The sequence below is a fragment of the Oryzias melastigma genome, linkage group LG10 (genome assembly GCF_002922805.2).
Source record: "Oryzias melastigma strain HK-1 linkage group LG10, ASM292280v2, whole genome shotgun sequence".
Lineage (NCBI taxonomy): Eukaryota > Metazoa > Chordata > Actinopteri > Beloniformes > Adrianichthyidae > Oryzias > Oryzias melastigma.
Window position 1 is genome coordinate 18540422 of NC_050521.1, and position 19791 is coordinate 18560212.

The 19791-nt window shown below is 38.7% G+C and overlaps 3 protein-coding genes across 5 annotated transcripts; 2 read left to right on the forward strand and 1 right to left on the reverse strand.

Annotated features, from left to right (window-relative positions):
- The first annotated feature begins 828 nt into the window (after positions 1-828).
- On the forward strand, positions 829-8972 carry LOC112153114 (heterogeneous nuclear ribonucleoprotein H). 3 transcript variants are annotated; one of them, XM_024283041.2, is made up of 11 exons: positions 829-974; positions 1922-2018; positions 2704-2859; positions 2943-3086; positions 5693-5831; positions 6496-6677; positions 6833-6945; positions 7035-7170; positions 7260-7343; positions 7487-7579; positions 8226-8972. In XM_024283041.2, the coding sequence occupies exons 2-11, from the start codon at positions 1937-1939 to the stop codon at positions 8321-8323; spliced, it is 1227 nt and encodes a 408-aa protein (XP_024138809.1). In that variant the 5' UTR covers positions 829-974; positions 1922-1936; the 3' UTR covers positions 8324-8972. The 3 variants fall into 3 exon arrangements, with proteins under 3 accessions (XP_024138809.1, XP_024138811.1, XP_024138810.1); XM_024283043.2 differs by having other exon boundaries at positions 8222-8353; XM_024283042.2 differs by lacking the exon at positions 8226-8972 and adding an exon at positions 7778-7978.
- On the reverse strand, positions 8340-14412 carry rufy1 (RUN and FYVE domain containing 1). The gene is made up of 17 exons (XM_024283034.2): positions 13904-14412; positions 13509-13688; positions 13303-13420; positions 12953-13054; positions 12755-12878; positions 12618-12679; positions 12410-12545; positions 12169-12270; positions 11977-12093; positions 11462-11629; positions 11292-11389; positions 11099-11218; positions 10904-11033; positions 10353-10447; positions 10214-10262; positions 10040-10117; positions 8340-9968 (listed from the first exon to the last, which is right to left on the reverse strand). The coding sequence occupies exons 1-17, from the start codon at positions 14226-14228 to the stop codon at positions 9825-9827; spliced, it is 2148 nt and encodes a 715-aa protein (XP_024138802.1). The 5' UTR covers positions 14229-14412; the 3' UTR covers positions 8340-9824.
- Positions 14413-16042: 1630 nt separating this feature from the next.
- On the forward strand, positions 16043-18992 carry hbegfa (heparin-binding EGF-like growth factor a). Its single transcript, XM_024282853.2, has 6 exons — positions 16043-16296; positions 16830-17072; positions 17150-17348; positions 17436-17588; positions 17671-17751; positions 17852-18992. Exons 1-5 carry the CDS (start codon positions 16254-16256, stop codon positions 17741-17743), a joined length of 711 nt encoding a protein of 236 aa, XP_024138621.1. The 5' UTR covers positions 16043-16253; the 3' UTR covers positions 17744-17751; positions 17852-18992.
- The last annotated feature ends 799 nt before the right edge of the window (positions 18993-19791 follow it).

A 19791-nucleotide genomic window follows, 5' to 3' on the forward strand; every position in this document is an offset into this window, starting at 1 on the left:
ACAAAATATAATAAACTTATTCTTGATACTATAAATATAAATATAACTTTGTCAATTAAAATGTACACCATTAAATGTGTGATACATATGTATATAATAAAACAAACTAAATTTACCTGTAGTCAAAGTAAGCTCCAACTAAATACAGTTATTTATTTGTTCTTTTGGGTGATTTTTTTAAAGCACCTGTTACTACTATCTATCTAATATCCTGCGTGTCTAACATATATATTAAATGCTATACTGGTGTTCTCTCTCATCTTTACTTCTAGACTAGAGAATTAAACTGCTGCTTAATTTTGGTATCTGGATTTGAGCTAAAAATGCTTAATTATAATAACCACAGAGTATGTATAATTACATTCTTGCTTAATAAGACATTAAGATAGGCACATGATTAAAACAACACAGAGCATACGGTTCTTGGCTAATTAATAAAAAGCAACACATATTTTAGGTTGATTGTTTGTTAATCTTCCTTTTTTATTTTTGTTCTGAAATGTCTTATATTATATACAGGTGGAGTTGCAGTGTAATTTGCAAAACAACAACAAGCCTATTGTGCTTAAGCGAAGAGCTTCTCCCAGCTCGGGCGGGCAACACAGGGGGTCTTGCGAAGCTACGTTTTCCTCTCTGGGCGTGAACCTGAACGTAAGCTACTCTGCCAGTTAGGTTAAGTCTGGATTGCCAGATTTGTGTAAACCCCTCACCCTGCCTATTTGTAAAGATTTAAGAAATCTATGAGTAATCTTATTATTTTATCTAATAATCATGGAAGTATATGTATTTTATCCAAATACCAATGTGTTATAATTTGTTTATTCTCTTAACAGTGTAAGAAAAAGAACACAATCCATCATTTTGAAGTTTCCAAAAGGGGGGTGTGTATGTGAAACCTGGCAACACAGCGCTGGGTTTCACCCGCAGCACACAGGTCCTACAAACTACGGCGTGTTGTATCTTCTCGTGACTAGGTAAATACCTTTGTACATCTAATACTTATTTTTATATTTTATTTATATCGGCATACCGAAATGTTTTAAATTAACCGAATAATGAAAGCGATGTACTGTATCCACGAGTTTACTATAATGCCGTAATATTAATTAAAATGCTAGTTAAAGCTAGCCGCCAAGAAGCTAAGAACATGGCGTAGGCCGACAGGGCCGCTTTTGTTCTTGTAACCGGGCGCGGTAGTTGGCGTTATTTATTAGACAAGCGCGTGGGCACATAAATTAAGCTTCTTCTGTTCTTTAAGCACAAGCGTGATTTTGTGATAATTTCATTCCAAAATCTCATCCTCCTTGATGTTTAATTTCAAAAAGGCTGGTTTGTCTAGAGAATTGTGGGTATGGCTCGTCCCGCGAGCGCGCTTTTCTCATTGTAATGCTCATTGTTTCCAAATAATTTTATGTTAAACAGTTGTGGCGTTTCCTCGTCCTCGCTAAAGTTACTTTCGTTTTAGGGTAGAACCATAATGAGATTTACGATTTGACGAATGCCGGCTCGTGCTGCTAAATTAGCTCAAGATGGCGCTGGTCTGCCACCTTAAATTAGGTTCAAAAAAAGGATTTAAATCACCCTTTTTTGTTGTTTCAAGGAAACGCCTAAAATGTCATTTCCAGAAAGTAGATTCGTGGTAAATATTAGTATCAAGCTTGAGAAGGAAAATTCAGATGCAGCCAAAGTAAATGTTTTTTTTTTCTGCATATACTTTTATTTATAATATTGCTCAAGGTGTAGGATACATTTGGTTTTAAATACAAGCACACGTTTTCGTTCCTGAACTTTGTAGGAAAAACTATTTGAGAAAATACTATATTTTCCTTAATACATTAAAAAGGGGACGATTTTAAATCAAGTGTGTTGCAAAAGAGTAGCCACAAAATGAATGAATTTTCTGTCTACACGTATCTCCTAGTGTTTGTGAGCAGTTATGGCCGATGAAGGATATGTTGTGCGCATAAGGGGTCTTCCTTGGTCCTGTTCAGTGGATGAAGTACAGAGGTTTTTCTCAGGTAGGTACACCACAAGTCTATAAGTGACACTTTTCCAAGTCAGTTTCTTGTCAGGCGTGCAGAATGAAACGAAGCTATTACAATTAGGTACATGAGTAATTTATATTTTTTCAAAATATGAAAAAATATAGGTTTCTTTTTAAAACATCTATTATGAATAATTGTTTTAAGGAGAAATTTATTTGGAGCATTGAAATGCTTTATGACTTGTATCTAATAATGTAAACATAATAAATAGCTGGTTAAGTGACTTTCTATTTTATTGTGAAAGTCTTTGATTCTATTGTTTGGTTAGTTGGTGCAGTTTTTCTTAATTTTCTCTACACGCTTTGGTCTTGAAGTTGAGTCATAGCAACTGGAATTAAATACATTTATTTCCTCTTCCTTGAAACATCAGATTGATAATGCCACTTGGGTGAGAAGTAAAACATTTCAAGGAATTTTTTTTTTTTTTTTTTTAAAGTCCAGTTGCTATGACTCATGTTTAAGACACTGCCACCTGAATGAATGATAACCCAAACTATTACACAAATGATTAGAAACTGGCTTTACATATATATCTTAATGTGGATTTATCACCATTTATATCATTTGTATGAAACTCTTGTCATTGCTTTATATTACAGGGAATTGTTTTCTTTTTTTAAGTTAAAAAGTCTAAACACAGTGGTGTGTCTGTTTACAGGTTGTAAAATTCTCAACAATGGAAGTGGGATCCACTTCACCTACACACGAGAAGGACGTCCCAGCGGGGAGGCATTTGTGGAGCTGGAGACTGAAGAAGACCTTAAGGTGGCTGTGAAGAAAGACAGAGAAACCATGGGTCACAGATACGTTGAGGGTCCGTTGAACAGCTAAGAAAAGTCAAAACCCTATTGATAAGTATTTAAGTTGTTTTAATTGCTTCATTTTTCTTCAATTTAGTGTTTAAATCCAACAACGTGGAGATGGATTGGGTCATGAAGCACACTGGCCCAAATTGCCCTGAGACAGCTGGAGACGGACTGGTGCGGCTCCGAGGCCTTCCTTTCGGCTGCAGCAAGGAGGAGATAGTCCAGTTTTTCTCAGGTAAGAACTGTCCTGTAAATTATCTTTTTTTAAAGTTCCCTTAAAACATGTAATTTGCAGATTTTCTTCCATTTTCCTCTCCCGTTCCTGCTCTTACCGAAACTCGTTTTTGTATTCAATGTACATTGGGGACTGTTTGACTAGTTGTTCCACAGTGTTATGTGACCATGTACAATCACAAAATAAAATGGACTTTGGCTTGAAAAGTATGCCAGAAAAGGACAGCTGTTGGTGTCTTGAATCCTACATGATCAAGGGGAACATTTAGACACCCTATGCCAGTGGTGTCAGACTCCAGGTCTCAAGGGCCGGCGTCCTACAGGTTTTTGACAAACACAGACCTACGTTCTGCTGATTGCCTGGATCAGGTGTGTTTTGCCATTTGAAAGGTACAATGGTAGGTTAGATGGAAAACATGTAGGACACTGGCCCTCAAGGAATGGAGTTTTGACATCTGTGCCATCCTCGCACATCGTCTTCATCTTGAGCTCAAAATCATCCCGATATGAAACTTTGTCTTAAGATGTAGTGTTACATTTAAACTAGCAGCTGAAACACTAATGAATAGAGATGCACTGATTGCAATGTGAAAGGCTGGGTTTGATACACCGATCTCATTGAAAAGATTCTATGTAATTTCACAAAGCCCCAGTTTCTTTTCTTTTTTCAGCTTTATTATCCCTTTTCTCAGATGTTTCATTTCATGCCGTAGAGGTACCAAACTAATCCTACGGAGTTTGATATAAAGTTTCATGAATGTTGGGTAACTAAAGGTGGAATCCTGTAGTATTAACTTTTTTAGCAAAGATATGGAGGTGTAAAAATGTTCAATTAAGCTAATTTCAGGGTTAATGTGCTGGTACAAAGTAGAATTGTACAAAGTCACAGTATCTAAAAAATAGTTTGTAGTTAGACTTTGGTGTTTCAATAAAAGTAACTGCTTTGCTGTAAAGTTTGTGTAATAAACATGTTATTTGTATAACTCATAAAGGATTTACTTTTGTCATTAAAATGTAACTAATACACTTTAATTGTAATCAAATCAGGAAGAAAGTAATGAAAGCAAGTCATATATTACAGATTAGTTATAGTCATAAGGAAATTGGTATTTATTTGTATTGATGGAGTAGCAAGTCATTTCTGACTGTTGTTGGTACCTCTCTGTTAATGAAAGGAAAAACACACAATTACCACTGAAATAATGTGAAACAAATTAATTGAAATGAACTACAACTTACAACATTGCTTTCAAATTGATGCTCATTGGAAATGTTAAAGAGAAAAAAACAAATTAAAAGATTCTTAGAGAAAAAATCTGGAACCTTCAACTTAATAATTTTTATCACAGTCAGCAGGTATTTTAATTGACTGTGCATAAACTGCTCTAGTTGTTTCAACAACTCCACAGCCAGATTTATTGCAGATTTTCAAACAGGATTTAAGTCAGGCGACTTCTTCAGAAAACTGTTTTGCCTGTGTGTGTGTGTGTATTTTCTATCATTTTCCTTAAACTCGATATCACTTCAGAATGCCTTGAGTCACAATTTTTTTTTCTTTCACAGAGGGGAACCAACAATTTTATGTGCTTAAATCTTAATTCTGTCTTTTATTAAATTATTGATTACACATTTATTTGATCTCAGGCTGAAACATCTAGTAGTTGTTTGCTTAAGTTTTCAAAGGTGACAGTAAAATATAAACATTATGTTGAGGCTCAACTGCAATTCTTTTCTGCCTGTTATTCAACAGCGTAATGGGCTTTGGAGAGGACTTGTTTACCATGTTTTGGGTAATAATCTGCACTTGGGATCTGGAAAAATGGGGCAGCACTTTAAGTAGACTGTTTTGTTTTTAAATCACATTTTTATTGTTCAGAATTAACTGTTCTTGTGGAAGTTAACTGCTCAGCTGAGCAGATGAGTGTGTTTTGTGTTCTAGCTTCTGGCCTGCTCCGGTATTCTTATTAACCCTGTACAGGTATTACAACTACTTTTACATCAGAGTGGGTCAGTGCTGCTCTTGAGGGTGCCGGGCTGAGCTACTTTCTCTACAGTGATTTAAAAAAAATAAAGATTTCCGAAATCCATCACTGGTCAAGATGAAAAGAAAATCACAATTTCAGCACCTGCTGAGCAATCAGTGCATCCCTACTAACGACAGAATGGGTCCCAGATAGAACTTCCTCCCAGTTACCCCAGAACTATTTCTTCTTCTTACTTTCTCACCCCCAGTTTCTCTCAATAATGTTTATATTAATTGATGTTCACAGTTTGTGTCAGACCTCGGATTTGTATCAAATAGCCAAAAGGTAATGTTCCCCATGTCACCCACCGAAACCTTTCTCTCTCTCCATCAACACACCGCTACTAGCCTGGTGCCCCACACAATGCCCCCTTTCATACTCTCCTTCTATCCTGTCATTTCTGCTTTAACCCCACAACACAATAAGTGTAACTCCTTGAAAGAGCCAGGTAAAAAAAACTGAACTGGTATATGTGTGATGTGTAAGAATTTCCATAAGTTTTCTATCTCTTTAGAGAACGTTCTGTGATTGGGCATGTGATTTAATATGTCCCCTGCTGGGGTTATCTGTCCTTGGGTTGAAGGGTTGGAAATCGTGCCAAATGGGATAACATTGCCGGTGGACATCCAGGGGAGGAGTACGGGGGAGGCCTTCGTGCAGTTTGCTTCACAGGATATAGCTGAAAAGGCTCTAAAGAAACACAAGGAAAGAATAGGGCACAGGTGGGGATGGTTGGTTGGTTGGCTGGATAAGTTGCTTTTCTTATGGTGTGCACCTTCAACAACTACCACTACATTTTTTTTTTTCAATAACTGCCCACACACATTTACACATAAACACTGTATTAAAAGAAACGCTGCCAGACATTCACACTTTCCAGTGGGGAGGTTAGTGCTTGGTCACCATTCAAAAACGATAACTAAATTGGCTGATATAATTTAAAAAAAAAAGCAAATGGTGTCTCAGCACTAAATGTGAGTCCAGGTTGATACATGGTAAGGAATCTCCCTTGTGGTAAAAATCCGAGGGCCATTGTACACATGGATCTGGAGCCCACTGCCTCAGGTAATGCTTAGAGTGGGTTACAGAGTGGGTAGCGCTCTCTTTAGCCTTCTTAAACCAGGACACTGGCTGCTGTGTCACGGTCAAAGGAAGCTGTAACAGTAATATGCATCCCATTTCTAATTTGCCTCAGGTAACCATAAGAAAAGCTAAGTTACCAAGGCTTAATGTACAGAGTTCTTGTCATTTCTTAAACACGAAGCATCAAGTAATGCTAGATATTACCTTTAATTGGACTACAACATGACAGCAACTGCATAGACCAGATTTAAGAAGATTCTAACCATCCCAAATGCCCTAATTGTGATACTTTTATGCACTTAGGTACATTGAAATCTTCAAGAGTTGTCGTGCCGAGGTGCGGACTCACTACGAACCCCAGAGAAAGCCCATGGGCATGCAGAGACCCGGGCCCTACGACCGGCCCTCTGGTGGTCGCGGCTACAACATGATGGGCCGAGGGGGATCCTATGACCGAATGCGCCGCGGCGGTTATGGAGGAGGAGGTGGGCGGACTCATGTTGGGTTCTGTGCTTTAAAGCTGCGCAACTGTTTGAAATCCCTCGGCCGATGGCCTTTCATGCAAACACTGCATTATAGAACTAATGGGATTAGGGTGTAAGGTACTTGGAAGACTGTGTTAATCTCACCGTATATGCAGGTGTGTCAGACGGACGCTATGGCGACGGCGGCTCGTCTTTCCAGAGCACAACGGGTCACTGTGTCCACATGAGAGGCCTGCCGTACAGAGCCACAGAGACAGACATCTACAATGTGAGATAAAACACATCCATTAACAAACCACTGAAGGTACACGTTTGATTCTATTAATAAAAGTGTAACCTTTGACTTGTGTACTTTAGTTCTTCTCTCCGTTGAACCCTGTGCGCGTCCATATTGAGATTGGCCCAGACGGCCGAGTAACCGGGGAAGCAGATGTTGAGTTTGCAACACACGAAGATGCTGTAGCAGCCATGTCCAAAGACAAAGCAAACATGCGTGAGTTTCTTAACGTAGGTTTTAAATGCATCGTGTCACTTAACAAACACCCTTTTAGTTAAAGGACGGGTTTTGGGTTTTCTCTCCAGAGCACCGTTATGTGGAGTTGTTCCTCAACTCAACAGCAGGTGGCAGTAATGGAGCTTATGGCAGCCAGATGATGGGTGGCATGGGTAAGTGACAGAAACCATTTTGAACTTTTAATTTTATGAAAATTCTTAAAACATAACAAATATTTATGGGAAAGCATTTCTTTAAAGGGAAAAAATTATAATAATTTGTTCTTGAACCTGACATGATTTATTTTTGTCCACAGGAAACCAGTCTTCTTACAGCGGGGGGCAGCTAAGCTCGGGGTACTCTGGTGGGTACAGCAGCCAAGGAAACATGGGCGGCTACAATGACTACAGTGAGTGCCATCTCTGTTTTTTGGTGAAGGCTTAACCCTAAAACATTTCAAGGGAGATGTAATAATGCTAAAACCTTGAATTATATATTTTGTCTGTAAGCCTCTCAAAAGGTAATTCCTAAAAATAACAGTTCAAGCAAATCTAAATCTGATATGCAACTTAAATTATTACATTTGTCAAACACATTGACTCTATAGGAGAACTGGACTGAGCAAGTATGATGCCACCCAAAGAAAATGCAGTGCTTCCGGCTCCAAGAAAAGGAAGTCAATTCAGTCTTTTTTTTTGCGATACGGTTTGAAATCTGTCAAAGGTTTTGAATGTGGGACGTGGGGGCCAGCAGGACTACCTACTTTAATTTAGGCTCCTGATTGGCCAGTTAATAACTTGAATAACTTACACTGTAGAAATAAATGTGGGGGGGGGGGGGGGGGGGGGGGTAGCAAGAATTGTTATTCTGGTAAATAAGCTGTTTATTTGTCATTAAAGTCTATGGGATTTTGGCTTCTTTGAGACGGCAGGTACTTCCTGTTTGGGGGAGAGAGGGGTCACTCTGCCCAGTTCTCATATATAGTCGATGATTGAAGTTTTCCTTCTCATTTGAACTCTTTGGTCCAATAGTGTGTATTTTCTCTTTCTTGTTAGGTAACCAGGGCGGGATGGGAAGCAGCTACTATGGTGGTGGTGGAGGCGGAGGAAGCAGAGGCTCAATGAATGGACTTGGTGGGGGATGGGGAATGTAGATATGTTTTGGTTTTTTCCACTTGTTAGATTTCTTTTTTTTTTTTTTCTTTAAGTCAGCATTTTTGCTAAAAGGACTGAAACTTTGAGCTTCGCCTTGTAAACTCTGTAGTCAGTTGAGGTTTTGAAAATGTTGAGGGCGTAATTTTTTGATTTTATAAGAAAATGACCTTCAAAGAGAAGCTGAACCGTCTTGTTTCCACGAGAAATGTCTGAAGTGTTAACCTGACCCGTTCCTCAGATTTACATAAACCTCGCTTTCATTTCTACGACCCAAAGTTGTTTTGCGTTGCTGATCCCCAAACGCCAGTCTAGGAATCATAGTGTACACTTGTTAAGTTGGTGGGTTAAAACACACCTTGCAAAGTCTGAATGCATGAGCAGGGAAACTGCAAATGTCTGCTGTCCTTTTGATATTTTACTTTGTGTCTGCCTCTACAGCTTTTTATTTCCAGTTAAAATGTTACCCCAAATTGAATTTTGGTGTGGTCTGAGCGTGCTTTCTTTTTCTACAGTTATTTTTTTTTTTGAAGGAAGTCTGTATCACGGGCAACCCAATTTCCAATTTGCTACGATGGAGGTTTTTACTGCTTCAAATTCTATTTGTATTTTCTGTGCACAAAGTGAATAAAAGTACTCTGGAATATGTCATTGAAAAAATGTTGCAAGTTTATTTAATAAATTCGTAAGAATGTTAAATCAAAATTCTCCAATTATAGAAACAGATTTATGGATCTACAAAAACGAAACAAGTTTCTGTCGACATTCCACGGTCGTTTACACAAACTTACATCCTTAGCAGAACTGTTAAAATAAAACAGCAGCACATCAACATTAAGTCTCGAGTTACTAAGAAATTCTCACAGAAGTACCATGAAGGGATTTTAAATTGAATCGTAAAAAAGTTTAGAAAGTTGTAAGCAAAAAAGTGTCACTGACTTGAAAATCCATTGGCTCCCTAATTAAGTGTCACTAAAGCCGTTAAAACTCACTGGAAACCCAACCAGAGAAGTTTTAAAAGCCAGATATGAACCAGAAGCTGAATCCAAACTGCAATTAATTAAAATGGCAGAATTGGTAACATACTTGCAAAGATTTGGTTTTGTGAGTCACAAGTTTCCTTGTTTAACAAGTTCTTGTAAAAACCATCCGATCCTGAATATGAGCCTCGAAGACAAAGAACTGAAGCTGATTTTGTTTAATAAAATGTGGTGAGTTTCTGTCAAAATTAATTAAAAAAAATCAGTTTTAAAATGTCAATTGGTTCTGTGTGTCATTCCTGCAGAGCAGCAGTCTACCAACACAAAAGTAAAACAACACAATTGTATATTTGACTGTATATTGAAGGTGTCGAAACAATTTTAAGGTGGAGCTCGTTGGTTAAAAACACTGGACAAAGCATGAAGTGAATATCAGAAAATGAAACAACAAATCAACAGTTTAACATAATGGTTCTAATTCTTTGCGATTGGTGTCTTCAGTGTTCCAGCTAAGTCTGTGGTGTCAGGAAGCCGTCGAGGAGCTTCTCTGCAGCAGGAGGGAGTGGCACATGTCGCACACTCGCACAGGCCGAGGATAGGAGGGCAAGGCCAGCTCGTTGCTGGAACAACTGTTGCAGTAGATGTCTCCACAGTTTCTGCAGTGATGCTGCAAAAACAATCATCGTTATTGATTCATATCAAAATATATATAATTGAAGAACATTAAAAGTGCCGGACCTTTCTTCGTGAGATGGAGAACTCCTTCAGACACTGTTTACAGCTGGTGGCTTCATCGTCTTTCAGCCACGCGTGGCCCTGGAGGAGCACAGATGTGAAGGATTCAACTTACTTTTTTTTAATTTTCCAAAAAATTAAAAGAGTCGTAACACAAGTTTGACTCCATCGGTTTACCTTCAGGGCTTTGTTGACTTCTTTAAAGTCCTCCATTTTAAGTTTGGACCTTAAGCATTAAAAAAGGTAAAACAAGAGAAGATTTGTGCTAATAAAAAGGAAATATTTGATCCTAAAAGTAAAAGCGGCTGATACTGACTGACTCAGATGCAGGCCCATCTCCTGCAGGGCCTGTTCCTGCTGCTCACACCTCTCCTGCAGCTGCTGCTTCTCATGCTTCAACTCCTGAAGCTCCTGCAACAAACAACATATCAGTCCCTTGTTTTTCTGTAAACAGAAGGTAAAAGCATCAATGTACATTAAAAAAGTACTTAAATATTTAGAGTTTGCCTTTTGCTGTAAATTGATTTAAGTTGAAAGTTTTGACTTTTTTTTTTTTTTAGATATGTCCTCTAAATACATTTTTAACACATGATACAAATAACTCAGATTGTAAAGAATTTTACCAAAATTTGCAAATAAAGTAAAAAAAACTGCTTACTCGATTAGATTTAGGAATTTATTGCTTGTAGTTTTTTATTTTATTTTTTATTAACTATCTAAACTTGAATCAGAGCCCATAAAATGAGTGTCAACAAGAAACTACCCAAATCTTTTTTGCAAAGACTTGTTTTCCACACAGTTTAGGAGAAATCAACTGATTTGATACGATGCCGTGTTTTTGTTGTATCTTTTCCTGAGCTGACTGACCACATGCAGGCCCTGGAGCTGCTGCAGCTGCGTGCGGAGCTCCGAGCTGTTGTCCTGCTCTCGCTGCAGGGCTTTCTGCAAGCTTTGTCTCTGCTCCTTCTCAACGCGCAGCTCATTTTCCAAACCCAGCCTGCGTCGAAAAGAAACACTGTCACTCCACATTTCATTTTATTTAAACACACAAGTGTGTTTCACCTTAGTGTGTCCAGGTCTGTCAGCTGTTTCTGCAAAGCATCCACTTTTCCTTCCAGTTCCACTTTCATGTCTTTATCCGACTGGTCACTCTGCTTGCGTTCACGCTCAGAGTTCTGCAGTCTAAAAGATTAAAAGGAGCGTTGATTTCAATAGAAAGATTATAAATTCAGAATACTCGTGTACGTTTGGATACCTCTGCTCCAACTCCTCCATGGCTTTCTCCATGTCTTTCATCCTCTGCTCCAGCTGCAAGGCCTCCGCCTCCTTCTTCTCCGCTTGTCTCTCCGATTCCTTAAGAGGTGAACAAAAGTTGTAACATCCTGCACTTCCGCGTTCAGAGACGGTTCAGTCATCTGTGTCTACCTGAGCTTTGTGGAACATCTGCAGGTTGAGCGTTTTGACTTGTTCCAGCTGGAGCCGTAGGGCGGCCAGCGTGTCCTGTTTCTCGTGGGAGTCCTTCTCCAGCAGCTTCATGGCAACCTCCATCTCCTGCTTCAAGCCCACCTGGAGCTCCAGTTCACGCTGCAGCTCCTGAAAGGAAATGGAGTCTTGTGTTTGAATAAGAAACGCAGAAAACAATCTCACAACAAAATCTGTATTTGTGTTTTTCCAATAGAAACGTCCAAAATTTCTAAATAGGTACTGATAAAGAAACACAAGATCGTGAAAATCTCACTTTGAAATAACTACATTCAAACTGGAAAACACCTAGTTTTGCATAAGCATAATATATATTTAGTAGTTTAAAACAATGATAATAATAAAAATTGGTTAAGAATTTAAAATTAGGACATAAAAATGTTGGAAAAAATAAACTCCAGGTGAAACATAACACCTCAAAAATGTCATAGAAATAAAGTTTCAGCATTTAAGCTAACCTGTCGAATCCGCTTCTCCTCTTTGTACTGCTGCCACACCACGTTGTACATCTCATCCAGGCCTTGTCGAGTCTGTTTGTAGGTCTCCAGCTCCACCTGACTGTCCTGAAGCGCTGCCTGGAAACACATGTTGCTTAAGAAAATGCCTTCTACCTTGTTTGTTTCACAACAGTCCAGTTGGCTGTGTCAGACCTCTTCCTTCTTCTGGCTGCACTGCAGAATTGACTCATTTTCCTTCTTAAGATGTTCCTGTTCATCCTGCAGAGAGTTGATTCTGTCTGTTGCTGCTGTGAGCTAAAGACAAGAGCACAGAAGAGAAAAAAAAATTAGATACATTTAGATACATTTGCAGATTTTTGATAAAAAATACAATCTCTTCGTTTGACTTGTTGATTGAAAAGAAACAAAAAGGCACATACAAAGTGCACCTGACCTCCTCTACAAGCTTGCTGTTGGTCTTCTCTATAGAATCCAACTTAGCCTGAAGGTCGGTGACGGTTCCACTTAGGTGGCGATTCAACTCCTCAATATAGTGCTTCTGATCTAATATCGCCGTCATCTTAGCATCGCTAGAAGAAGAGAATTAAACAGCTCAGGAGTGAAAACTAAATTTAAAAAGTATTTAAAAGCATCCCACTTACTCTTTTGGTGTTTCAGAGCTTGCAGGATCTTTTAGGTAAAGAGAAAAGTCGATGACTCCCACCTTGATGTAAGAGATACAAATCAACACAATGCTTGGAAATAATAATAATAATATAAAGACATTTCGGGCACTGACCTGAGAATCAAGGTCCTCCCCTTTGATGCAGAGGTTTGCATCAATGACGTTGAGGCCCACAAGCAAACCACCTAATACGGCGCCTTCTTCTTCCAACATCATCGCTCCAGAGTCATAAAACTCACTGTGAAGTTTACACAAAAAATATTAACAAAATGTTAACACAGAGGTAATAGTCTGAGACTGTGCTTACTCCACCTCAGGAGGTCCTTGTGGTCCAGCAGAGCTTTAATGTAGTCCGCTATTTTTTTCTGCATGAGCGCCAAATGCAACCAGGCCCGCCCTCGACCTAAACCCGTTCTGGAAAACATCAAGGAATTAACACATTAGTGCAACTTCCTTGGGAGCTCAATTAAATTAAAATAGTTTTAAACATGTTCTTGCTGCACTTTTCTTACGATGGAGCACATATGTTAAGAAAATAAATCTTGCATTTTGGCAAAAAACGACATATTCATAATTAAAAGACCCCTGGGAATGCTTCGTAAATTGGTCAAAAGATGATTGGAGTGGGACTTTATGATGTAAAAAGGCGTGTAACAACAAACCGAATGCCAGGTAGATCTCTGGCACTGGTTGAAATGTTGGCAGACTCTGGACACAGCTTCTCAACCAACTCCAGAGGTCCCCAAATGGACTTGTTCTGACCAATGAAGGATTTCTTGGCTGTAATCAAAAATAAAAATTATTAAGTGATTGTCTTTAGTTCAGATCTTTCCAAATTATTAAAAATATGTTAGTGTAATACTCTTACTTTTCAGACCATGTTTAAGGCATTGCTCGAGGACAACAAAGAATTGCTGCAGAGGAGGGTACTCCGAGTCCAGAGTCCTGCCCAGGCTCATTGAGGACTGGATCAGAACTTTAATGCTCAGCTTCATCATGCTGAGCAGGTTGGATCTTTCTATCCCCATGGGGTCTTTAGCTGGCAGAACTGCGGAGAGAATACATGGAACAGAATTTTAAATGAAAAAAGTAAATTAAAAACAAGAAACAAAGCACAAACAACAGGACTAAGCCTCAGAAAATAGAAAAACAAGCGTTAAATCCGTCTTTACCCTTGGAGGTTTGCGTCCAAGAGGAAGTAACTAATTCAAAGTGAACTTTAACAAAGTGTTTTAAAAGCCACATATACTAGCTGGAGCCTACCGGGTAGTATCTTGGAGGAGCTGTTGGTGTCATTTTCAGACTCTTTCTCGTTGAAGGAGCTCGCAGACGACCCGTGGGAGAGCTTTCTGGGAGCAGCGTAGCTCATTCCATGGCTAATCGTTTCACTGGCCTTCCGAGCCAAAGAGAAGATAGGAGCCGACCAGCTGTTCTCTGCCGCGACAGGGGACGCCTTCCCGGCTGCGTCCTGCTCTACGCGGTCGCTGAGCTCCTCGAACTCTTCGGAATCTAAAACTGTAGGTTCTTCTTCTTGTTTTTCTACACCATCATCACAAGCTGTGTTTACGTTCTCTGCCAGGTCGGCCATGTTTGTCCCACCTCCTCCCTTCTCTGAAAGAAATCATGTGACCCGCTTAGCAATAAAGCGACAAAAAACTTTATTGTTCCAATGTTCTCCAACAAAAAATAAATAAAAAATAATCAAATGATACATTATCTGGCGTTTTAGCCTCATGATAATCAAGTGTATTACATATCATTAGTTTAAGATAAAATTTAAAGCGTTAACTAATAAGACAGTGAGCTTCCAATCGTAACTAAAGAAGCATGTTTTAACCGACATTTAAACTTTGTTTGACGTGGTATAGCCAATAAAAAAGGTTGGTTAAAAAATACATTGGTCATTATCAATAAAGATAAATACAAACAGTATTTTTTTTTCTTTGTGCAAATAGACCACAACTCACAGCCAAAATACAGTCTTATAGTAGTTAAAAACAACAAAAAGGATAATCATCATCAGGATAACAATGGAAATGCATTTATTATAGAAACCTTTTGAAGATTTTCTAGGTTTTTATCTATAATTCCAGACTGTCAAAAACTCATAATTTAGCCTGTTTTTCCACCATCAAATGGATGTCTTAAATGTGTTTTTGTTTTAAACCTTTTAGAACCCATGTGGAAATCATCCTGACAGTATTCTGTGGTGTATTATGGTCCTTGGAGGTTAAGTAGGTCAGGGTTCCTGTTGGTTAAATAACAATTTTTTAAATTGTTTTTATTGTCATTTCATTTGCTTTTTCTCCCCTTATGCATATATGTAATCAGACATAAATTAAAAACAAATACAAATAAAACAGTGTGCCACAGTTTTTCACAGAAGTCTGGCAGATAATTTCATTACGTCAATTTTTATAGTACCATAATTGCTGTTTGCTTTTGCCTTCTAATTGCTTTATATTCTAACATATATGGCCAAAACCATATTTGGGTATTTTAGATTTAGAAAATGGAACAACATGTTACAATGTTATAAAACTAATGTCAATTTAAGGAGTTATGAAGAAAGTTTCTGCCCCAGTAATTGTTTTAGAAGGTATTTTATGGCAATTCTTCATCCTTCATTGTGACTAAATTGCGTAACTTCTTTAAGAAGTAATCCCAAACTATCAATGCCTACTCTGTTTTCTCAAAAATAAAAGGATAATTATCTTCTTTAAGAAGAGCACATGCTATAATACACTGTAGGGTTTTGAAATCCTGTGACATGCCTAAAAATACACCCTTTAGTTTGTGAAAATTCATTCTAAGCTGCCAGACCAAAAAACCTCTGCTTTATTAAAGGCAGATGCTGTGTAATACACTCTTTCACCAAAAGATGGCGCAAACAGATTTTGGTATTGATTTCCACTAACGACTACACTTTATTTATGATCAAAATAGCAACATTTTAATTATTTATTCATATTTACAGGACTAAACCTTTTAAGGATTGCTTTACAGTCCCTTATTTGTGAATTTGTACTCTTATTGGAGTTTATTTGTCAGTCTGAGATACAGTTCTAAAGGTTTTCCACAGACATAAGCAAAAGTAACCTTTTGTGTTTGCAAATATCAGATGATAATTGTTACCAGGTTGTAAAATTGTACTAATGACTAAATAATAACAATGTAGTCAGTTACTAAGATGTCTGTTTCACAGATGGGTTTCAAAGAGTAAATCCATGCCACTCCTGTCAATTAAGAACAGGAAACTAAGATTATTCACCACGCATTCAGACGGTTAGATCAAAATTTAGTGTAAACAATAAAGTTATCCCTCCTCATGATGGCATAATGGACCGCCCTGCTCCTGGATACGCCTACCCGTGCGCACATTAAAACGCACGGCGTCTGGGTCCGGAGTGACCACACAGGCTGTCGCTGCTGTGCTGCTCCAACCTCCTCCTCCTCATCCGCGCTCAGGGCTCGGGAGTAGACGCAAAACAAACAAAAAAATAGCATTTTTTCTTTCTAAAGTTGAACAGCTGAAGGATTATTCAAAGCCAACGCACCTGGACGGAATATTTTTGGGTGTTTTTTATTTGTTTTTCCAGAAACTTTACGCAAAATGAGGACTTTACGCACGGTGCTCCTGCTGGTTTACGCGCTGGGTAAGTGTCAAGTAAAAAGTTGTGTTTGTTGCGCATGGTTTCAATCCCTTCTTTTTAATGTTTGCGTTATAATTCACCCATAAAAACTTTAAAGTTTCAATGAAGTTATCCCAAAGTGCGCGAGACCCATCGGGGTCATCTCTCTATTTTAAACCACGCTTTATGTAACTAGATACATTTATTTTTAACTCATATTCTTGCCATGACATTAGGAGAGTCTGACATGTGTTTTGCGCCTGTGTGTAGGGCAGTTTTTACTAACCAAAGTCTGACTCACAGGATCTGAGCCTCATTTTGAATTATTAACTCAATATCCACTTTATCCAAGCATGCGCATGCGCATTACAAAATAGTGCAATCCCTAGAAACACCAGCATGCCACCTGCTGTATCCTGTGGAGAACATGTTTCAACTTGTCCATAGGGATCCACCCACCTCTTGTTCTGAGCTTGGTGCAATCCAGAGAAATTGTTTTTTTTTTCTAATCTGATCATCCCATTCTGGTGTTTTAACTGTAAATCTCTCTTTTCCAGCGGTTTGCAGGGTGGCCAGCGGTGCAGCTGTTGACCGGCATGAGAATGACAGGCAGCAGCACACATCTGTCATAAACCTTCTGGGCACAACCAGGGGCATGAGGGAGGAGGTAAAAAACTGGGGAGTGAGCGCCACAACAGCAGGAAACCAGGAAGAGGAGGAATACGATGATGATGAAGCATACTATGATTATCTGGAAGAGGATGAAGCTTCTGGAGACTATGAAGTGGGCTTGCCAAGAGGTAAGACTTTATTTGTCATTTCGATACTTTCATGTTAAGGAAAAACTTTTCATGATTATCTTTGTGTCAATCTTTAGTTGCAATGTCAAGCAAACCCAAGGATCCGTCTTCCATCCTGGAGGCTGACAAAACAGAACGCAAGACAAGGAAAGGAAAGGGAAAGAAGAAGGGCAAAGGTTTGGGAAGGAAGAGGAACCCCTGCCTGAAGAAGTACAAGAATTTCTGCATTCACGGCACCTGCCAGTACCTGAGGGACCTCCGCGCCCCTTCCTGTGTGTAAGTATTGATGCTGCGAATTCCCGGACACCATCGACACCAAAACATTGATTCTTTTTCTCACTGATCTCTCTATTTACTTAACAGATGTCTCCCAAATTACTCTGGGGAAAGATGTGAGTTCATCACACTGCCTGTTCATTCGCCCCCGGGATACAACAGGACTACAGCGCTAGCTGTGGTGGCGGTGGTTCTGTCCTCCCTCTGCCTCGTAATCATCGGTCTTTTATTAATGCTCAGGTAAGCAGAAGCAAATCTGTCTCATTTCAAACAAAAAAATGTTTTTTTTTTAAAGTCTGACATTTTCTTTTCCTCTTTTCAGGTTTCACAAACGGGGTGCATATGATATAGAGAGCGAGGAGAAGGTCAAATTGGGGTTAGCGCCGAATCACTGAAGAAAAAGGTCAGTAGTTGGAAAATTTTTACCCAAAATTCAAATCAACTTTGTGATGCAGAATTAAGAGATCAAGCTCACAATTTCTTTTTCTATTTTTTCATTTCAGACAAAAGGTGAAGAACTCTACCTCAAAAGAAAAAGAAATGAACTGCCACAGGAGGTCCCAGGAGGAAACAGGAAAGTCTGTAACAAAAGGGGCAGAAGACGTCTGCCGGACGCTCTGCAAGACAGATGGAAGGGATGGGCGGCTGCAAGTATTCCCAATGGGCTCAGAAGAAGACCGGCCTGTCCGGAACTGGAATACAAAAAAAAAAACATGAAAAAAAAAAACGCCCTGAAGAAAGGTCTACAGGTGTTTCAGCATGAAGAATAAAAAGAGAGAGGAATCGTGTTTAGACTAAGTGCTGCCTCCTGGCTGTGTGAACGATGAGAAAACAAACATTTTTTAATGGAATTGAAGTTTTTAACAGCCGGATTGACTGAACATTTTCTATTTCAAGCATTTGTTTCGGAGCAAGGTCCTTTTTTTTCCCTGTTTGTACATTAAAAAATTATATTTATATTTTTAATTTATTTATTTAAACTAACTGTATTTATGGTGAATTTTTTAACCACCTTTAGCTGTTTTTCAATTGTTACTGTTACGTTTCATTTTATATTTCTTATTGGACTGTATTTATTTAGGAGAAAAAAAGGAGAAATACCACCTTGAACTACTCTGTAGTCTCAATGATGTCATTTTGTCAATCAGCCTTGTTTTCAAAAAGCACTGGGATGAATAATAATATTTAAATTAAATTGTTTTCCAAGAAGTTGCCATCCTAATCTGCAAAAATCAGCCTGAAAGCTTACCAGTCCAACCAGATAGACTGTTGAATTTAGCAACCACTAGTTTTGTGTTCAAGTCAGAATAATCATTTGGGTTGAGAGAGGGATACGTCGCTTTCACTTCTTCATTCTGAAGGCTCAAAGGCACTAAACGGATCACCATACGGAAGGGCTTTGTGCTGATTGTTAGAAATGCAAACACTCAAATTCATCTCTGTTTCTGTGCAACTTTAAAAATGTATTTTTTTTTTTTAGCAAGAACTGAAAGCATATATGTTGAATTGCTATGTCTTACATAATGAGAAAGCTGTCTTGAACAAAAATGTGAATTCAAGTTTGTGCTTCAGATCTGCTGTTTTGGAGTGATCATTTTGGTGATTTTTTTTCCCCAAAGCAAAAATAAAAATAGATGATCTATATTTCTGAGTTACATTATTTTGTTAAACGCACACAGACAATTTCTCTTAAACATTTCAGAAATGCCTAAATCTTTGTTAGTTTTTAAGGCTCAAGTTGCTTCAGAAAAAAAGAGACTTTTTTTCAATTCGCTAAAGCAGAATCTCTTTGAATAGTCTTAAGGACCTTTCATGATCCACTTAAAAACAACCCTTAAAGACTGAGAGCCAGATGTTTCACTGAAACCTAAGTGAAGTGAGGTCAAGTTTATTTTTGATCTTTCTTTGGCTTCCTGCGTTTGACCGCATGTTATTGCCTGTGTGGATAATGATAACATGAGTTTGTTCTTCTGGTCCATTCAAGGCTTTTAATTATAGCAAAGATAATATTTTTATTTCCTCTTTTGCTGCTGACGTACGAGCAAACCAAAACACCTGTATCCTGGCACCGGAAATGAAAAGCTCTGCGACAACGTGATGGGAATTTTTATGTAGAATATTCACCCTCCTTGAGGCGGTTTTAAAAGCCTTTTTGAGTTTGTTGACAGCATCGTCATCAGTCTTGTTGATGGATCCATCACTTGGCACACAGAGAAGAAGAGAGCTCTCACTTACAGACTCTATAAATGCAGAACAGATGTCAAGCACCTGATGTTCAGCCCCACACACCATTACTCACACACTCAACAGATGTTCAAAGACGTGTCTCCCAGTGCAACATCAACCCTCCTCCAGGGCTCAGAGAAATCAGCCGGTGCTTCAAACAAGAAGCAGCAAAAGCTGTCACGTTTGCCGGCACGCAGGCTTTATTAAAGGTGCGGAA